This window comes from Lepisosteus platostomus, chromosome 4 (genome assembly GCF_059453375.1).
Source record: "Lepisosteus platostomus isolate fLepPlt1 chromosome 4, fLepPlt1.hap1, whole genome shotgun sequence".
NCBI classification, from domain to species: domain Eukaryota; kingdom Metazoa; phylum Chordata; class Actinopteri; order Semionotiformes; family Lepisosteidae; genus Lepisosteus; species Lepisosteus platostomus.
In genome coordinates this window covers 19,202,747-19,223,922 of record NC_142614.1, presented here as the reverse complement: position 1 = coordinate 19,223,922, position 21,176 = coordinate 19,202,747, and the positions used below count along the sequence as shown (strand labels likewise).

General features: G+C 37.0%; 1 protein-coding gene across 3 annotated transcripts; it reads left to right on the top strand.

The window, feature by feature from the left end:
* Positions 1-641: 641 nt before the first annotated feature.
* On the top strand, positions 642-20,312 carry gpat3 (glycerol-3-phosphate acyltransferase 3). Of its 3 annotated transcripts, none has more exons than XM_088628853.1 (13): positions 642-799; positions 2,482-2,708; positions 3,054-3,120; positions 7,040-7,337; positions 8,714-8,788; positions 9,473-9,562; positions 10,258-10,351; positions 12,334-12,449; positions 15,200-15,255; positions 15,348-15,433; positions 15,893-16,021; positions 17,049-17,128; positions 19,920-20,312. In XM_088628853.1, exons 2-13 carry the CDS (start codon positions 2,565-2,567, stop codon positions 20,014-20,016), a joined length of 1,332 nt encoding a protein of 443 aa, XP_088484979.1. In that variant the 5' UTR covers positions 642-799; positions 2,482-2,564; the 3' UTR covers positions 20,017-20,312. The 3 variants fall into 3 exon arrangements, with proteins under 3 accessions (XP_088484979.1, XP_088484983.1, XP_088484982.1); XM_088628857.1 differs by having other exon boundaries at positions 643-799; positions 2,519-2,708; XM_088628856.1 differs by having other exon boundaries at positions 643-799; positions 2,486-2,708.
* The last annotated feature ends 864 nt before the right edge of the window (positions 20,313-21,176 follow it).

The following is a 21,176-nucleotide window of genomic DNA, read 5'->3' as shown; positions in this document are numbered from 1 at the left end:
ATTACAGTATAGTATAGTATCCCCGTCACTATACTGGGGCATAAGGACCCACATGGACCGCAGGGTGAGCGCCCCCTGCTGGCCCCACTAACACCCCTTCCAGCAGCAACCTTAGTTTTTCCCAGGAGGTCTCCCATCCAGGTACTGACAAGGCTCACACCTGCTTAGCAGCGATGGAATGCCAACTGTGAGTTGTAGGTTGACATGGCTGCTGGTTAGTGTTTTTAAAGGCGCTATATAAAATAACAAATATTAATGTCCTACCAACCTCTATACGGTGAATTATTTTTTTTGGTGAAATTATCAAAATGATTAATACATTAAACTTACGGATATAGACTTTTTTGTATAATGAGATCATATTTCACTAATTTTGTGAAATTGTTCCCGAAGAAGAAAAAAATAGCACACAAACATGTCGACACCATTCTTGAGATTTATATGTGATAAATATATGACAGGATAAAAATCATTCTCAGACATTACTGTTTCACTCTGTCTGTTTTCAACAAGATTTGGTTGAAATAATGTGTATCGCAACAAATCACATCTCGGATAAAGGACTATGTAAATACTGTACTCTAGTCACACAAGGCAACTTTTGAGTTATATTCACCACAAGGAGGCGTTCTCTTTCAAAGGTTTGTTTTACTCCGAACTTTGCTCTGAACTCCGAGAACATTTTCAGAGATTGCGAGAACGATTTTCAACGATTGTTCTTCCACAAAAGTGAAGGACTCAAGGCAACACAGCATGATCAGAGGATAATGATGATTTAGTGAAAGTCTTCAGCGTTCAGGTTAGTTGTTTTTTGCTCGTTTTGTCGCAATCAGAAACATCGTTATGTTTCATTAATTTACCGACCGACTTTTTGTAAGACGGACGGCTACCGTCTTACTGTACATTGAACACGAAATGTATGCGAAGTTCTTTTTATAAAATCTTACTCAGACGTATCTGATTTAAAATTGAGCATAGGGGCATGATACTCTGAACGAATTCGAATTTTGTCTCACGTTTATTTTTACAGTGAAATGCGCATTTAAACAAGAAGTCTGTTGTAATGTAGCCAAAATAGTTTATTCAGAACGCTCGGGGTTGGGTACTGTTTTTCTTCGCTTTACAGCGAGGCGGATCCGATCTTCACCAGTTATGGTGTTTAACTTTTTTTTGTTTAGATTAATTATGACACCTCCCTCCGTATACACTAGTTAATGAATCAAGACGTTTCTTATTTGAATTTATTGTAAAGTTATTTAATTGAGCGTGTTCTAAATATTAACAGTTCAATTATTTTCTGCTTTAAATAACAATAGCTTAGTATCTCAGTAACTCATATTCATTACTAAGAAATTATTCTTTTCTACAACTGTGCATTTATTGTGATGATTCGTGATGATAATGATGATTATAAACGTTTTGCCTGGAACTTATTTTTTCATTAGAATTTTTTGCAAAAATACTACACAATATTCAGATCACAGTGTCAATCATTTGACTATCCGCCTGTCTGCATATGCACTGCATTCTCAAATGACAGCTAACCCACTCTGGTTTTCGTGGTCAGATTAGTATGACCTGCTCCTGCCTGGTCAGCCGTGACATCAGCTGATTCCTGAAGCACTAGTGTCTTCATCACTACATCAGCACTACCACAGACGTTACCGTTACTACGCTGGTAGTAAGGATTTTAAGTGCACACATTTGACACTTCAACCCTGTTGTACTGGTTAGAAACTCAGACTATATTTAGCATTATGGACATTGTCTTTGAGTCTTTGTAGAGTTGTGAGCATTGGATTTTTAAATAGCAGTAGTTATAATATGTGGATATACACTTATTTTTTGTTATCTTGATAGCTATTTAGGAATAGTCAGTAGCGGACAATTTACGTAGGGCTGTAGAGACATACAGGATTTTGCAAGATTTTTACAAACCGTGATTCTTTTTTGTTCGGTCGAGTTACATCTCAGCCTTTTTATGTTTAGAAAATAAACCGTAAGATGTGATCAATGTCTACAGTTGCGAACACTGAATTCACACAGAACCAGATGTAAACTAACACACCGCAAACAAGAGCGCCTCTGTCACGTGCTCCCTGGCACACAACACAAGCAGACACCTCAAAACAAAACAGAATTTAGCCTCTCAGATTATGCAACCGTTAACGCTGTCATTTTGTAAACCTTTGAGCTACAAATGTGAAGGGCCCGCTTTGTGCTGGGGAAGAGATTGCTTAGTGTAGAAATGACATACTCCACTCCCTCCATAACTCATTCACTCCATCTCGGTCAAAAGGTTTCTTGGGATTGCACTGTATCTAGGCGGGGAAAGAGAATTGTGTCAGAGGTGGAAGGACAGTGAGGTAACAGAAGGTATTGCAGACCTGGATGTAAGTGTGCAATCTAAAGCTGTATGGCAAATTGTTGCTCCACATTCACATGAAATGCTTTCCTCATTATTTTCTCTCATATTGCCAGACAGGTGTCTGATGCTTTCTCCTTCTGGGTGATTCAGGCTTGGCCCCGGCATTCCTGAGATCGCATTCAAGCACAAAATCAAGATGGAAGACCTCTGGAAGGTCACATTCCATGTGTTATCCGTGTGGTTAACCCTGGTGGTTGGGCTCATCATGCTCCCAGCAATGTTTGGAATCTCCTTGGGAATAACCGAAGTTTACATGAAGATTTTAATGAAGACGCTTGAAGTAAGTAAGACTTGGACCAGGATGGAAATGGCTTTGACTATTTCCTGTGCACATCTCTAGCTTTGCACATTTGTAGTATAGTTAGTTCTATGTGTGATTTAGTTCAGAACTAAGCTGTTTTTGGTATTCAGTTTAAACAAAGGAAGTTTGGCTTAAATACAGTCTACACCTTCCACTCTTGTATACCAGTGTTACTGGTGTATTATTACATCAGCTGCCAGGTGTTTTGTGGCCAACGTAAAGACTAACTGGCTATGATTTAAGTTGTGTTTTTTCACGCAAGCACATGCATCACATAGTAATACATTCTTAAGGTCTTCAAAAAATCCACTTTTTGTGTTGCAGTGGGCTACTCTGAGAATACAGAGGGGCAGAAATGAGAAACACTCAATCAAGGCTTCAGTATCTAATGGTAAGAACTTACTTATTAGATCTGAGTTCCCTTCGTCTACTATTAGACCACAGGAGGACTCCAGGGGTTCGTTCCTTCTTGTTTATAGGATTCCTGGAGCTCCCAAGTGATGTTTATCAGTTTCTTGTCTCCTTAAACTAAGGCATGCAGAAATATTGAGAATGACAAAACATCTAATCAAAAATAAAAACATAGCATAATGTTTTAAGTGTGTATGTGGTCTCTTCCTATGAAATGAATGAGTAAAATTGCATCTCTTGTGAAGATGGCCAAAGAACATCTGAATAGTTGTATGGTTTACACATTCTGTTTTTCTCTTTATTTTATTCTGGGGTATACTATTAAAGTCATCACTATATTGACTATGATATAATTTTCATTAATAAAAGCAAATAAATTATCATTTATCAACTATTTTCATAGTTTTATCCTGCCTGAAATTGTGACAGGAGCAGTTTTGCATATTTTTTGCTTTCTGTGCTCATTTAAACAAATCCTGGTTCTTTAGTACAGTGAACTTAGTGTAACAGGTGTTTGCTTTATTGCTAAAAGAAGTATAGTAAGTAGCTTGTGTTAGTGTCCTTGTCCCCAGCCTGCCCCCTACCCCCAGCAATAGGGTCCTGACTAGCTGAAACACTTGAACTTTCTTTCTCTATCTTAAAAACGGGGAATGCACTGAAGATACTCACAGCCCTGACTACAGATCTCTTAAATTTGTTCAGACTGCATTCAAGATGTCAAAATATAGAGTCAAGAAGGGGCTAAATTAAAAAGTAAAATATTTAATGGTGTAATAATAGTGCTGGTATTGGACTTTAATTGATGCTATTGCATTGTTTATAGTATATCCTACTTATACACACATACACCCCAAAAGTTATATTATAATATATAATTGCAGTTTACATATAGAACAGGACCAGTTTGACCTCCGTAATGCAACACCCACTGTAGAACACAGCAGATCGGGTGTAGTGGTGAGAAACTATTTCACCAGTTGAGCTGAGGGCATGCCCAGAGTGGAGTTGTCACGGACTACCATAGGGACTAACGGTGGGGAGCAGGAGAGCGGAAAAAGACCCATATGCGTAGCGGCGAGACGGGAAAAAGGCCCGGGCTCATTAGTGCAAAGAGTTCAGGAATGCCGTATAGAAACCTATGCCCTCAGGGAGCGGACGTGGGGCGCCCTGGTGCTAGGCGGGTCTCAGGACATCCGAACGTCAATGCTGAGCGAGGGCAGAGTGCAAGACCCGGAAATATATAGCCCAAGGGAAAGAGGGGAACCGGAAGGACAGCAGACCGGAAACTAGGGACAAGACAGAGAAGGAGCGCCCTCTGGCTGCAGAGGGCGTGACAGGAGTGTAGTCAGGACACCAGAATTAACACCTTTACTATTAAAGTGTAAGAGTGTAAATCCTGTAAGTAAGGGATACTGTAATTACTGTAATGACCAAGTAGAGATATATTTAGTTTTCTAAATACTGATAACCTGTTCAATGTAAGGCCATGATAAAATAGAAGGCTTATGTATTGTATATGCAATGGTGCAGTCTCTGTGTGTCAAAACATTTATGCGCCAACTGATCTTACCCACTCGAACAAATCAAAATCTTTTGAAAACAGCATCTGAATATAAGATACAACATGAGCTGAAATCTTTATATTCTTCAACTCCACACATGGTAATGACAGAATAGAATGCAGTGATCATAACCCCAGCACACAGTTGGACAACATAAAAAGTAGCCTTTGCATCCTTTAGCTAACTGGGAAAGGTTATATACAGTATACCTGTATATTTATTATATTTTAAATAGCATTAACTTGTATGGAACTGTGAAACAGCGTAAATTAACAGTATTTTTTCTAATGTGAATTTGTATTGTGTTGATCATTCGTTTTTAGGAGTCACAGCATTCAGCACAAGTTTCAGTACCAAAGGTTTTATTGCAAGGGGTCAGGCTGATGGGCATGAGGCCTATCAGTATATTGAGACAATACTGAATTGCACAACTACAGGAAAAATAAACTCTTCCTTCTCTGTACTTTGGCCTTTAAGCAGTTAGATATATCTACCTGGGTTCAAGATTTTTTACACTTTGCAGGAAATGATGTAGAAAAGCAGACAACTCTGGCTTTAATACCTTTTGATGACTTTTGTCAGTTAAATGTGATTTAAATTAATCAGGTACTGTACATTACTGGGTTTAAAGGAATGATTTTGACTAACAAACTAAAAAGAACTGAGTCTTTTTAGTCTTTAACAGAGAAGTTGGTGAGAGGACAGTATTAAATCAAAAGCATTGACAAAGTTGAGCAGAAAGGCCTCCTTCAGAATCAACATTGAAACACAAACTACAAGAGCAGATGCAAAGAATTGTGGGAGTTTGGAAGTATGGAACAAGATGCCCAACCATGTTATCAAACCAGATACCCTCTCGTCTTTTCAAAAATGGCTAGTAGAAAATAGTTACTAGCTCCCAGCTACAGAAGACTGAAAGACCTACTCACATTTCTAATTGTTCTTACAGTATATTCATACACTTTGTAAAAAGCCAATGTGAAAACACTGAACATACTGTACAATGTTTGCACATAGGGATGAACAGCAAAATCAGTTGTTTCTCATGATGTACTTAAAAATTTGCATGTGTCCCTTTAATTGTGTAACTTATACCTAAGGAATACAGCATACAAAATGTGTAATATATCCAGCTTGTCTTGATGAAGGTTCACAAAACCCTTATGAAGATACACACTGCTGGAGTGTGGTAAGACATAGTGGCAAACAATCAGCAGGAATGGAGCAATCAGGCATTGCTCAGCTTGGAAATCTGTTGCAACCATTGCTTTTGCAACTTATTTTTAGAAATGTGCATACTGTATGTTTTCACCAGTTTATGATTTTTGTGCTGTTTTTACCTGATCTACAACCTGATACTTAAACCAAAAAAAACAGATTGTTTTTTCAATATTTTTCTTGTATTTAGTTCAACTTTGAAATTTTGTAGAAAAGTGCCCAGAAGTTCATAATTATTATTGTGCTTAATATATTTTGCTTTTCAGTATGTACTTGACATTTTAAAATTAACATTCTTAATTAGTCCTTTTTTCAAGTCTCCCAGTTCAGTTTGTTTACTGTATTTATAGAAGGGATTGATAATTACTGAAATGTTTATTTCTGAATTCAAATAAGTATTACTGAATAATTTAAAAAATATATCATCCCCTTTTAAAAAAACAAAACATGAAGCATAACAATGTAATCACTAAGCCCCCAGACTGACCTTGCTGTATCACAGTGCAGATTTTACCTCTGATAAAATTAAACGGATGACTAACTTGGCTTCGATTAGGTAATAAAGTTGATTTTCTGATACCATTTTCCAAATATGCAAGACTGCTCATAACGTTTACTTGGGCATTTCAAGATATGCATATGCTCCAGCTGTTTCAAATACCAATGTTTCAAAATAAATCATTGCTTTTTAAGGCATTCATCAATCTCATTATAGAGTACGGTCCCTACTGTCAAGTTCCATAATGTAGTTTACTGTAACTATATAGGCTTATATCTCCTACATACAGTATGTAGCTATTTTCAACTGCTGAATTGTTTCCTTGAAGGAACTTCACACAGTTTAGTTTAGACCTAACAAATCAGTACAGTATATAGGAGTAAGACTGTATTTTCAAATCCTTGTTTTCCCCACTGTAAAAAAATAACCTCTAGAACTTTTAAGTGATGCCATTATCATTTATCTGTGACAGTACACTGTCTTGTCGCTCCTCGTATCTTTGATAATATAGCTGATCAGAGCAGTGCAGGGAAATTAAGCAAACGATCATCTACTTTAGGCTACAGCAGCCACATACTGTGTGTCTCCAAATGAGCTGATGTTGATTTTCTCTCCGAAAGGAATCATCCAAAGGGATGGAGACTCCTCCATGGAGAAGGAGATAGCAGAGCTGAGGGGAAGCCGTAGCAAGCCCCCGGCCAGTGGGGACTTCCAGCTGAGTGACGTCTTCTACTTCAACAGGAAGGGCATCGAGTCCATCGTGGAAGACGAGGTCACCCAGCGCTTCACGTCTGAGGAGCTGGTCTCCTGGAACCTGCTCACTCGCACCAACAACAACTTCCAGTACATCAGCCTGCGCCTGACCATCATCTGGGTGGTGGGGGTCCTCATCCGCTACTGTGTGCTTTTCCCTCTCAGGTCAGCAGGCTGGTTTTTGTTTGGAGTGCTGAAGAGAATTTCTTTTTTTTTTTTTAAAATAAGAAATTAAAGCTCGTTAAAACCCTTAAAGCTCGTTTAGCTGCAACCCAACGAAACAGCGTTTCCTTATGCCTCATTTTCCTTATTAACCAATTTTGCCTGGGCACTTTCCTACATTCTGCAGTGGGAATTCAAGGGGTTTGCTACTAGTCTATGCAAATGTCCTTTAAAATATTATAGCTGTGATCCTGGAATTACAATAGAAATGTTTATGTCCCGTAGTTAGTATAGTTACAAGTGTAACTTTGCAGTGAGAACATAATCCAGGGAAAACAAAAGTTTAAGCTCTTCTTATTTAAAATGTATTTTTTCTTGAGTTTATTTCTTGGGAACTATGATTATTTACAATACAGTTTCAGGGTTACAAAGAGTATTTTAACGCAATATAACGCAGCTGTCCGTTGAAACATGATTTACAACACAGATCTGGGATTATTATGTGTGACTTCAGACCTTTCAGTAAGGGACGTGGACAGAAGTGCAATTATTAGTGCACCTAGTTCTTTCTGTTTGCCAAGACATATTTCTGTACGTGTTTAGCGAGAGGCTTGCCTCCCTCACCTCAGTTTCCTGGTGAGGTGGCAGAAGGTGCCCTTTGTTTGCTTGTGCACACTGCAGAGTTTTCCTGTCATGCCCGGCTCTCAAGTAAGGTGTTCTAAAACAGCAGCTTGCAGCAGTTACTGTATATTCACATTAACATTCCTGATATAAAAACTTTTCCACTGCCTAAACCACTAGCAGGGAGAGATCATTTGAAGCACAGTTGGCTACGTTGTTTTTTTTCCTGATGTTCATTGTTGTCCTGAGTGTGTTCTTCTTGTCTGTAAATCAGTGTTGGCTGCATTCTTCATGCACCTGTCTACAATATATATACAATACAGTACAGTAATGTGTACAGTACATGCAATATACTGTATATTATCACATTTTTTAAAAACATGATTTTGTCATGTAAAAAGAGTGAATGGTACTGAATATAATACCAGGACACAGATATGGGAGTGATATGAATAATCTTTTTATTGCTGGCTCAGTTTATATTTTACCTTAAATGATTCTGCCACTCATATACTTACATCTAATACATTTTAAGTATATTGTGCTTTATTAATGAAAAGTGAAATTCTTGTTATAAGCAATATCCCAAAGGTAATGAGTTCAGAAATCCAAAAAAAGGGGGCTTTTATATGTTATATTAGTTATTAATTAACAATTTTATTCTCAATAGGCCATTATTTCATGTCAAAGCATTAAGGAATTGTTGTATTTTGGTACTTATGCAGTAGATATGTAAGATAATTATTTTTTTTCTTTAGGGTTACTCTTGCTGTAATTGGAATAAGTTGGCTGGTTATAAGTACCTCCTTGGTTGGGCTGTTGCCAAACAGCAGGTAGGTTTAAATGGTAGTTATCAAAACATTGTTATACATTAGAGATGCATTAAGTTATGTCTAATTTTGTTCTAATTTGAAAATAAGCCTGTCACACAATGCAGGGCATTCTGTTTCATTATTCCAACAGTGACTATCTGTTTACATATATGATTGTTTGAGCATCTGTTTTTGACACAGCTTTCTAAAGAGCAAGTTCTGTATCTTAAAATGAAGGCCAACTTGCATCTAGTGACATTATGATAGGGGTATGACTGCTGTCACCAATAAAACAGATAACATTTAACAATAGTTAAATAGTACAGTAGCTCTCATTAATGCAGACACTTCTAGATGAAGAAACTTTGTAAAAGGTTAGAGAATAAGAAATGCTTCACACTAATGCCTTGTGGGTATGGTGATGATAATGATGATGGACGAATATCATGCCTGAAATATACTATACAGTGTATGCTCAGTCTGCTGGAGACTACACATGCCTAAGTATTCTCTTTAGACTTGCCACTAGGGGCAGCTCATGGCAGCTCATGGTTGTGATTAATGTATAGCATCTGACTACAGACTAGAACAAACTGGTATATTTCTTCAGTCAGACTCCGTAGATAACTTTTTGTATGCATATGTCATCACAAGAAGCTTTCTAAACCTGGTTTAAGACCCTCACATGTCTTTGTGTTCCCTTAGTGTGAAAAACTGGCTGAGTGAACTTGTTCATTTGATGTGCTACAGAATATGTGCTAGAGGTCTGTCTGCAACCATCAACTATCACAATAAGTGAGTACAGCCAAGTGGCCATTATGACACATTTTACACTATCCATTGACTAAAGACTGCATGGTAGAGAGAAATGTAGTTTCTTCTTAAAATTATGGCCATTTGTAAACATATGAAACTGTGGATAAAGCCAGTTAAAATTAAAAGACGATCAGACCGATGTTAGAGTTACTATCAGTACTATTACTGCTACCAGTACTAATACAAATAATTACAGTGTTTCACTGATGGAGAATAAATATGACATAACATTCTTCAATATTAATTCATATTTACCAATCCTCAGTGAGAAATGCATTTAAAACAGAGATCTAACAAAAACATTTCTGCCTAGAATAAGGCAAAACCTTGACTCAATCTGCCAAATTGTAAATTCAGAGTTTTTTGCTTGACAGCAGATTTCTTATTGCAAGGGGAGTCTTGGGCCGCCCCATTGGAAAGATATTGTCAAGCAAAAGGTTTGGAATTTGCAGCCGGTGGATGGATCAGATTTAATTTATTCTACACCTAAGGCTAAGTAGTGTAATTTATCTCAAATTACTTTTACAGAAGCAATAGTGTAAAGAAGACATAATTGCAACGTAGAAATTATTTCAGAATAAAGATGATATCGTATCATCCCAGATATCAAATTTTGCCTCAGTGTGAATGGTGATATGTAGTCTGCTTAAAGGTTGCTTATCATTTGGCTATAGAGAAAACCGACCAAAAAAGGGAGGGATATGTGTGGCCAACCACACCTCACCGATAGACGTCGTCATTCTTGCCAATGATGGGTGCTATGCTATGGTGAGTAAAAACAATTATCAAATATTATCAAACAAGCTTTTCCACATGTTGCTAATCCATCATCTGTTCTAAAACAGGAATTTATACGTTGCTGTGAAGGAGACGATCCTGCACAGGTTTTGTTTGTTTTCCAGAGAGTTCAGAATACGTAAGAGCCAAGTCTTTGTATTAATCTCACACATGGACAGTGGACCCAAGCTTCCAATATGAAAAGTGTGTTGAATTCATTGTATCGCCATGTGATGTAGAAATATTAAGAATGATACACTATATACTTGTAATTGGAACAATAAGTGTTGTTTTGCTGCCATGGCTTTTGTGTTTATTTATGAACAAAACTCTTGGCTGTAACAGTTAGGACTTCACAGTTAATGTCCCACAGAAAATAAAGTTTATGTTCTTTTGAATGTAACCTCAGGTCTGTGCAAGTGATTACCAGCTTTCTTTGACCACAGTGTTAGGAGCTTTACATGTTGCTTTTTCTGTTTTTGAATTCCCTTTGGTGTGAATTTGTGAACACTTAATTCTGTCTTAAATGCTGACAAAATGATACACTACAAGCCCATGTTGTTTGGGAAATTTTACCAATTATCACAGAAAACAGTAAAATTTGATATAATAGTTAAAAGCAATGTATATGATTTTTAATAGTTATAAGCGGTTCAATCTTATTCCTTATTCCTCAATTGACTATTGATCTAGTTAACCTGACATTCAGTTCAAACCCTAAACAGTTACTACAAATAAAAGGTAGTGTTGGACAGCTTTGGCTAGAAATGATCCTTTATCAATCTATACAATAGTTTTATCTTAGAGTGGTGACAACACACACTTGATGGTTTGAAGCTAGCCACGTATTGTGTTGGCATAAATTATTTATATGAACCATTGATATCAGAATGTGGTATCTAGATTGGAGGTTTGCCTGGATTACAATGTATGTTTTGCGTCCAAAAAACATCACAGGGCTGTTTCAAGAAACAACTTGTTCTATGTTTTATGGGACAGAGTATACAGTATAACCCATTCGCAGTCTAATACAACTACATTAAACTTCTGGGAAACTGTTCAGAACAGTGAGCTACACTTCTCATGCTGAATCATTGTACTCACAAATAAGACTCAGTGCAACTCTTGCTTCAGAGTAAGCTTGACGCAAAGTGCTTAATTTGCGCAACTCAAAGACCATGATTTTATAAGTGATAAATGTGTAATGGGACCTGACACTGTAACCTTTGAACATCTCCTCATGTTCTTAGGGTTGATATACCGTGTTCTTGTGCCTTGAAGGGTAGACTTACACAATTTTGTCACAACATCACAATAGGGATATGGAGAAGTCATAATGGGACTAAACTTATTCGTAATACAGGAGGAATCAGGATTCATGTTTAGACAAATGCTGAGCTAAGAAAATTTGACTACATTTACATAAACTTCTGAATTTGTAGAATCTACGGTTTTCCATGAATTCTAGCCTCCGTCTTATTCATATCGATGTTATCAAGAATTTCCTGGTTCTTTACAAAGTAGTATCATTTAAGTTCCTTATTATGGAAAAGTCCAATCTTAGTGACCCATTCTAATTTTATATTGTCAGCTCTACAGTAAATATTGAAGTTTATGCTGGAGTTTGTTGGCTAATTGCAATGGAATTGCAAGCAGTACCTTTTCACTCAGGATCATTTTTGATCATATTGGATGTGACTGTGCAGAGTAGCATGAGTCACTTCGATGCATACTGAAATTGCTTTCTCATGCTGTCACCATGAAGAGAACATTCACCAAGGGAAGTAAATCTTCTAAGGATTAATTTTCTTGATCATTGAATGTTCCCCTTGTCCTTAGTTACGGTATGATGTAGTTTATATAAAGTCGTTAATCATTTTTCTGTTGGTGGTGGAGACAATTCTGTGAAGCCACTGCAAGATTCTTTTCATAGAGACTGAAAACAAATCTGCAACTTTGGATTTATTTACCAGGTGGGACAGGTCCATGGTGGCCTGCTGGGAATTATTCAGAGGTCCATCGTGAAAGCCTGTCCGCATGTCTGGTTCGAGCGATCAGAAATGAAAGATCGCCACCTAGTGACAAAAAGGTGAGTGTTTCGCTAACTGCTACTCCTAGGCGCATTGTCAAATTTACTGCGCGTCTCTCTGTTCCAGCACATTCGGTCAGCTTTTTCATTATAACTGACATTTTATCATTAGTGAGTCATTAGCTAAGAAATAAACTCAAATATTTCTGCTTCTGCAAGTCTTGACTGCACTAAACACTAACCCTAATGCTAGCACTTTCTGTTTCAAGTGACCAGTAATGCATTGATGGCATTGATACACAAGATACAATATTGTGATGTTTTCATATAAGATATATTCTTAATAAACAATAACAAAAAGTAACTATATGAATTGTTGATTCTTGAATTAATTACTTGTAGTATTTTAAATAAAACAAATTCATCTGTATGGATTATCAGCTTTTAAATAATGAAAAGCTAGTTTCATTTTAATTCTAAATCCTATTTTAAGTTGAGTATTTCTGGAGTTTATTATTATATTTTAACATTTTCCTTTAATGTTTAACTGTTGTTCCTCTAGGTGACTTTATTGTTATTTACTTTGGTGAAAAGAATCACCAGTGATCTGAGAACAGAAAATAATTTTTTTAACAATTTAAGTACAAGTTTCAGTTCATCTTTGTTACAAGACCAGTTAAATCATAAAAATTATTATGCCTAACTTTACTTACTGATATTTGTAAGCTTGATGATATTCAGGGAATAATCCCTTTATTTTCTTTAAGTCTTCCATATTTAGCATTGTGTGCAGTAATGTTACATGCAGTACTGATGAGTATGTTAACAAACAGTTTTAAAGATAATGTTGTCTTGAATACAAGCAACGAAAGAGTTTGGTCTTATTTTGTTGCAAGAACCTGGAATGCTGTATTTTATTCCAGTAACCCCCAGCAGCAGGAAAAGTTGTGTCATGTCCGTCCGATTTGCATGAAGGCAAAGAGGAGTGTCAGTGGATTGACAGTGTTACTCTTGAGGAGAATAATTTTGAAATTTTTATAAACTGTTAAAGAGAATGTGCAAGTACTGTTCTGTTCGCAGATGATGAGAGGTTTGATGAGCTCACAGTGGAAACTCACAGCTGACTCAGAGGAAACTGTTCTTATAGAGATATCAAAAGTATCGCAATCTTGTGAGGTTTTTTGATAAATATTAAAAAGAAGTTGATTTTTCTTGTCAGTTAGGCACAGTTCAAAGGGGCTAAATGCTGGAGCTTGGATTGCTAAGGACCATTGTTCTTGAACTGGACAAGTATTAACACCAGGAATGACTTCCAAGGAAGACATTGGCCTTATTCCAATATCCACACTTGTGGCCTTCATATGCACGTTCCCGCAAGGTCCTGCAAGGGCTCAGAGTGTCTCATTTCTAATTTGTGTTTCACACGGGTGCTCACAAGCACCCCCAATGAGACCTTTACATGCCCTACTCGTCAGTCTGCATCTGACCAGACTTTGCTGAAAATCCCTTGCAGAATCGGTTCATGTTCTAACCTATCAAAGCAGAGTAAAGTTGCCATGGTGAATAAAATATTCAAGTGTATGTAAAATGTAAACGTTTTACAGTTTTAAAACCCATAATATTTTTGTAAAAACAATTTCATTATGCCACTTTAGATTCATATACTATACTGACATAAAGCTATTATTTTGTTAACTTACTACCTTATCAGTATAATATACTGTAGTCCACACCTGCTCTAAGACACAAAAGTACAGTCCTGGAGGAAAGGCTTAGGGCTTAGTGTGACTTATGGGGCACAGCCATTCATCCTGTTTTGCAGATGAAAATGGAGGGACACAATCCAGTCGAGCAGTGCCCGTTGTATCACCCTGTGAATGTTTGTGACTTCCACAATTTTTCAAAAGTGGAAAAAGGACTTTACCTCAGCTAATCTTACTCTTGCAACTTTGAGACAAATGTAACTTTTATGGTTCTTCTAGTAAACCACTCAAGAGTTTAACAAGTGTTTGATTTGAAAAGTGTTGCAATGGTAGGATCCTTAATCCTCCCAATTAAGCAAGTTTAAAAGATGTTTTGTTAGAAACTGTGTAGCAAAGCTTTTTCAGACATGAGACTTGTATTTGTGATTGAGATGATCTCAATGCTGAAGTTTGTAGTTCTGTCCGTGTTTATGTGGGCTTCTTGTGGGTGCTCCTGTTATTTCTCCCACAGTCCAAAGACATACTGGTAGGTTAAGTGGTTCCTGGGAAAACTGGTCCTGGTTTGAATGTGTGTGCATGTTTGTGTCTGTGTGTGCCCTGTGGTGGACTGTTGTCACATCCAGCGTGTTTCCCTCCTTGCACCTGTTGCTTGCTGGGATAGACTTTGGCTCCCCCATGACCCTGAATTAGGTGAAGCGGTTAGAAAATGGGTAGGTGGATTATATCAATGAATAACTAGATCGCCTTGTCCTGTTTTCCACGGGATACTGTTTTTGTAAAACAAAAAGGTGAATCTTTTGGAGAAAGTATTGATAATTTGACTGATACCCAATTTCACCATACACAATTTTATGTCTGATCCAGAGCATGTTGATTGCAACATGAAAATAATTAATTACCTGTAATTACCTTGGAAATGCTTGGAAAAGAACCTACAGAACATGGTGGAGAACAATAGATTATTACTGCCATGGGATTATTGATATCTCTTTGCATAATAATAGAAAACCTGTTTGGCAGAAGATACAAAGTGATGGACTCTGTACATGCATGTAAATGCAACTAATTAATTTTTTTTTAAGTTTGATCCGACTTTCTCTTCAACAGGTTGAGAGATCATGTTGCAGATAAGTCCAAGCTTCCAATATTGATTTTTCCAGAAGGTAAGAACAGCAGTGCATTTCTGGCTGTGTGTATGGAGAAGGTTTTTAATGTTTTACTCTTACTTTCCTTTTTTAACTGTACTTTGCCATAGGCACGTGCATAAACAACACGTCAGTCATGATGTTTAAGAAAGGAAGTTTTGAAATTGGAGGGACCATATACCCAGTTGCTATCAAGGTAACGCCTTTTGTTGAGAGTTTGCACCATGAGAGCTTTCTGAATGATCACCTGAGAAACAAACAGACACACAGAACCTAAAGTAGCTTAGGTGCATTGATTAAGGAGTGGAAAAAAAAATTAGAGGATGAGTCATACAAAAAAAGTGAACAAGCCAGAGTATCTTCAGTATGTTGTGCCTTTTTTTCCAAATTAGACATTTGTTTTTTTTTGTGGTTCTCATGCAAATCGATAGCCTCTCCTTCCATATTGTATCTCCAAAAATAAATATGTGGTGTGCTTGTCAATTGTTTAGAATTTCTCCAACATAGCATTTTAATAGTAATTATTTCCTTAAAATTATTTTCTACATTGATGCTCTACATGTTTGATTTGTGTTTTTTGCTTTTCATATTATTTCTAACAAGAAACCTTTTGTCTGGGACAGCGTCTCCTGTAATCTATTTCTGTGTTCTGCAGTATGATCCTCAGTTTGGGGATGCTTTTTGGAACAGTGGAAAATACAGCATGGTGAGCTACCTGGTGAGAATGATGACCAGCTGGGCCATTGTCTGCAATGTGTGGTACCTGCCGCCAATGACCAGACAGGTGCTGATACCTTTCCCTGTGCCATTTAAAACTGCACATATCACAGGCAGTAATTTACATGTATCTGAAATGCTTGACCAGAAAATTGTGGAGGTTCCAAATGTCGACCGTTATACATAACATTGTCATGTGTTGCCGTATGGTTCAAACCCCCCACTTTTCAAACTTTGAAGTTTTATGTTCACTACATTCACTTTTAAGACTCCAGCTTGAATGTGCAAAAGGGGAATTTCGTGATGCTGCCATCTGTCTCAACATCTGGAGAAATGCCCCCTATAGGTGCTTCCATCATATCAGGGTTTGGAGATGCATGTAGATCAGTGCTCTCCGGGAGTGAAAAGGTGATGGACAATGTTCTTTTGTTAAAATAACTCCCCAATTTTTTTATCTAGGATTTTTACCTTTTTTACTGGTCTTGATTTAAGAATAGTGCACTGTATGGCTTGATTAATTGTGTCAAAGTACTGCATTATATGTCTTTTTATTTGTCTGAGTATTGTCTGTAGGATCTTTTATGCCTCTTTTATGCCCCTTATTTGTAAAAAAAACATCTACTAGAAATATTTTATTGTTTGAGTTCGACCTATGAAAGGAGGAAAACTTTTAAGGAGGTTTCTGGAAATTGTTCAAGGGTGTCCCTGCCCAGACGGAGAAATCATTTACCACACCCTGTACCTTTCCCTTTATTAGAGCTGACATCTTGAGTACTGATAGAGATGGCATTTCTCCAGCACCTACAAGTGGCACGCCCTGCACTGAATGCGAGTTAACTGTGTGGGAGTATGTTGGACTTGAAAAACACGAGTCTGAAAAGCTTGTCAAGCAGCACATAATGTAGAGGAAAATTAAGTACTGTATGTATATGTGTTGCTTAAAAAATAGCAACACAAATTAACTGTTTTACGTGCTGTCCATACAGCTTCCTTGGAGAAAGTTGTTTTTTCTTGTAACAAGCTCTCATTTTGTTTCGTTTTTGAAACGGTTTCCTGAAACCAAACCCACTCTATGTTTCTTCCTCTCTTAACAGGAAGGGGAAGATGCAGTTCAGTTTGCCAACAGAGTGAAAGCAGTGATAGCCAGGCAAGGAGGCCTGGTAGATCTGTCTTGGTAAGAAATCTAGTATGAACATTTTGTCAGGATAATCAATCACATTGAGTTTTGTGATCTGACGTGTTTTGTATTTTCCCAGCTTATTGTTGTTCCTAGTCTTTTATTTCCTACCTTTACTTTGTTATACTTTTTTTCTTTTTCAACTAGACAAGGATTACCACACAGACAGTGTTAACAATAAATATGGGAGACATTCCCATTGATGAGTTCAACCTTTGCTTTTAAAGCATTATGTTTTGCTTTTCCACAGAAACAGACACTTGAAATAAGCATTAAAAAAAATCCAAAATATCTGTTCTTTAAAGTATAAACCATGACGTACAGAAGTGCCATCCTAGTGTTTATTGAAATTAAGATTAAGAAGAAACCTTCAGCTCTATGAACAGTTCACAGTGCCAGACAAGATGTACAGATGAGGTATTTCAGTTGGACTGGGGAAATATGATTCATATTCTAAAGGTCACAATATGAACCACAAATATGTGTTATCTTTTCAGTTCTTGTTATTTCTATCATATCCCCTTCCCCTTGAACATGTAGTACACAATCACATCTTTCAGATGATCATCCCTACACTTTTGTGACATTACTAGTTTATTTTGCAGTTTTCTCAGTTCGTCTTTGTAGTTGCTCTCAGAGTTGGACAAATGCTCAATTTAACAATTTGTACAGATAACTGAGTAAATTGACAGTCTTGACATTTTGTATGGTAACCTAACTCAAAAATGTTTCAAGGGTCATTTCTTGTAATTTATCAGATGTGATTATCTTCTGTGTACAGCACTGCATGCCCTTTAAAGAAAGTCATTTACAGGAGATTTTTTCTCCTCCTCGTTTATTATTTCTTTAAGAATCCAAAGCTATCAGCAACTATACCACAGCAGATTTCCCTTCTGTTAAATACACTGCCAACTGTATCTCTTTAAATCACTCAAGTCCAAAAAGCTACTTTTTAGCAAGTGCTGCCACCTTGTGTTGGTGTTGTGGTGTTCTGTTGTGTTTGTTGATCTAGATTTTTTTTGCTTGATTTTCAAGGTGTCAGACTCAATACCTTTAGAGCTTTACTTTATTGTTGTAATTATTTTATTAAATATTAACTGTTTATTAATAAACACTGAACATGTCTATTCAGACTTGAAAATAGCTTTATAACTAATGTGCCTTCAATCAAATTGTACTTTTCACATTTCAATGCAGACATTGAAAAAAATATATATATATCCAGATGAGACATGTATTAGATCCAATTAGGTTAATTGGCAATTCTAGTTTAAGCAAAAACTGGAAGATCTCATAGCCGTTGAAAAACTGAAGCCCTTTTTCTACCATAGGTTACTTCTAAAAGAAAACCATTTTAAGTGTAAGACAATTTCTGTTTAATGACAGAAACAGAGCAATATGCTCATTCAGTACAGAACACAGGCTTCTAAAAGGACAATACTAAAATTAATCCATCTCCCTATCGTGCCCTAACCCAAGGTTTTCACACATTTACATCTATGGCATTAATATTAATCTTTGGGCTTGCCTGATGCACACTGTAACGACCTTGGGGTTCGTCATGGAAAGGAGCAGGCGTAGGGCTCAGGAAAAGGGGTTAAGCAACACATTTATTAACCAGAACCGGGGAAAGCTGCGCACACATCGAGATAGTGATTACAGCGCTGCACCTACAGTAATACAGACACAGAAGAAAGAGTCCCCCGCCCCCTATGTACAGTCCGGTTCCCCCAAGACCCGCCCCTCAGGCACTGTTCCCAGCCCGCTTTGTGTGCGCATTGCTAAAGGGGACAGAGTAGCCGTTAAAGCGCCCAACGTGGGCGCTACAGTACTTTGACAAGAACTCTCTATTACTTAAATACACTTTGGGAAATGGGAAATGTCTGTTTTTGCTTGTTTCTCTAATGGATTGTTACTAATGTACTTCCTTGGAGTGCTATTCCTAGATTATACACTACCTTGCTTTTCAATTCCATGGAGCTTTCTGCTATAGTTCTACATGTATCATGTTTGTATGTGATCCTAATTGTTCACTGTACAAGACGTTTTCCAGGAGTCTGTACTTAAAAATTTAGATGACAGAAAACATGTAGGAGAGTATTGCTCTGAATTATACTTTCCAAAATAGTCTTCCTCCTCTTCAAGATTCAGTTGGCACCCAGTCTTATCCAATTATCGTCACACTAAGCAAACATTTAATTAAAAGGTTTTAAACCACTGGTAAATTGCACTTCCAAGTGCACATCTGATACAGAGCGTTCTCCAAAGAGAATCCCTGAGCCTGATGAGCAAGCAGAAAGTCACTGGGAGCCAGGCCAGATGAAAACTGTGTGTGAGTGAAGGTAGTGACAAGCTCTAGATGAGTCATGTTCTCTTTATGGGTGAAGTTAGTCATATTTCTGTCCAAAAATGGCAAAGACAAAAATTCAGGCAGCACCAAAACAGTGACACCCACTTTGGAGTTGACAGATTGTGGAAAGAAATACGGATTGGGTATGAAATTGGAATCTGCAGAAACCTGCTGCACGACAAAGATACGCAAGTAGAGACCTTCATTACAAAAATGGTTGGACCTCCTTACTTAATAGTGGGCAGAACATGAAATCATTCAAATGAATGAAGTACTGTGAAAGACTGTCAGCTGTTGTGAAGTCAAGTTAGATCTCTACTCTGCTTAATACCAGCAACTAAATATACAAACACATAATTTATTATTTTACAGAATAGAGAGCATGTGAAGATCTTGTGTTGTTGAGGTGCTTTTTAACATTCTTGTGTGCTTTCCCAGGGATGGTGGCTTGAAAAGGGCAAAGGTTAAGGAGACGTTCAAGGAACAGCAGCAGAAAATGTACAGCAACATGATTGTTGGAGAAGACAGCAGCTGAACTAAATATGATCTCTTCAAGTCTCATTGTGCACCAGTATATCCACATTTCAAATTTTTTACAACCTGTTAGAAGAATAAAACTATTATGAATTTAAGTGCCTCAAAAGTGAAAAATAATATGTTGTTATAGTAAACAAATGGTTGTAGTATAAGCATGATGATGTACAGAAACAAGAACACTGAATATATACGATTTGAAAAATATGAAATAGCTCAGAACTTTTTAACTGGTCTCTGAGACTGTTTCCACTGTGTTGTATAGGAAATGAATTGAATAAAAGCATTTCACACTAACATTTTGTGTACCATATACCACATAAAAAGTATTTTTTTACCAATGTATTTTATATTGTACCTGTGGCAATATTACAGTTCTGTGCAATGTCTCTTTACACTTCCTTTGTCTGTTCCTTGTGTTTTGTGCCAGGTATTCTGTGGAGATGAACTAACAGCACAGCTTATGTTAACAAATGGATCAGACTACTTGTTAACCACAAGCTGAACACTTTACTAATTTATAGACAACTATTGTTACTCTATACCTGAAAAATGGAGGCAGGGAATCTAAAGTTATTTGCTTTTAGAAAGACCTTTCTGTTTCTTAGGATTCCAAAGTCATCGGGTTAACATTTTGTATTTTAAATCCTTTAATCATCCAGGATCCTCTTGGTAAAAGTATTGTTACTACATACACTAGATATCATTTAAGTCTCCCTTTGAAAAGGCTTTCTGTCTGAGCCTCTTAAATTACTTACATGACAATGGAAATCAAATCAGGCATTTCTGAATGGCACAATGGAAAATTAGAATTGTTACATTAAAAGGTTACATATAATCCATAATTCAATATTTTTGGTATCCTCTGTCAGAATGCAATTCCATAAAAAGGAAGACAAAACTAAGCCACGTAACTACAAATGAATATGTTTTATGTCTAGTGTATGTAATGGAGACATTAATTAAACTATAAGACTGTGAAGGCTTATTCATGTACTGCATTTCATATTTTAGCTGTACAAAATATTAAGACACCATTATTTAATGTCCTGTCTCAGTTGCTGAGCTAAGGCCACAGATACCTTTTTACTCAAACTCTTGCCACACTAAGCTTTGTGTGTCCACATGCAGAGATGCTCTTTTATTACTGGGTGCTCTGTA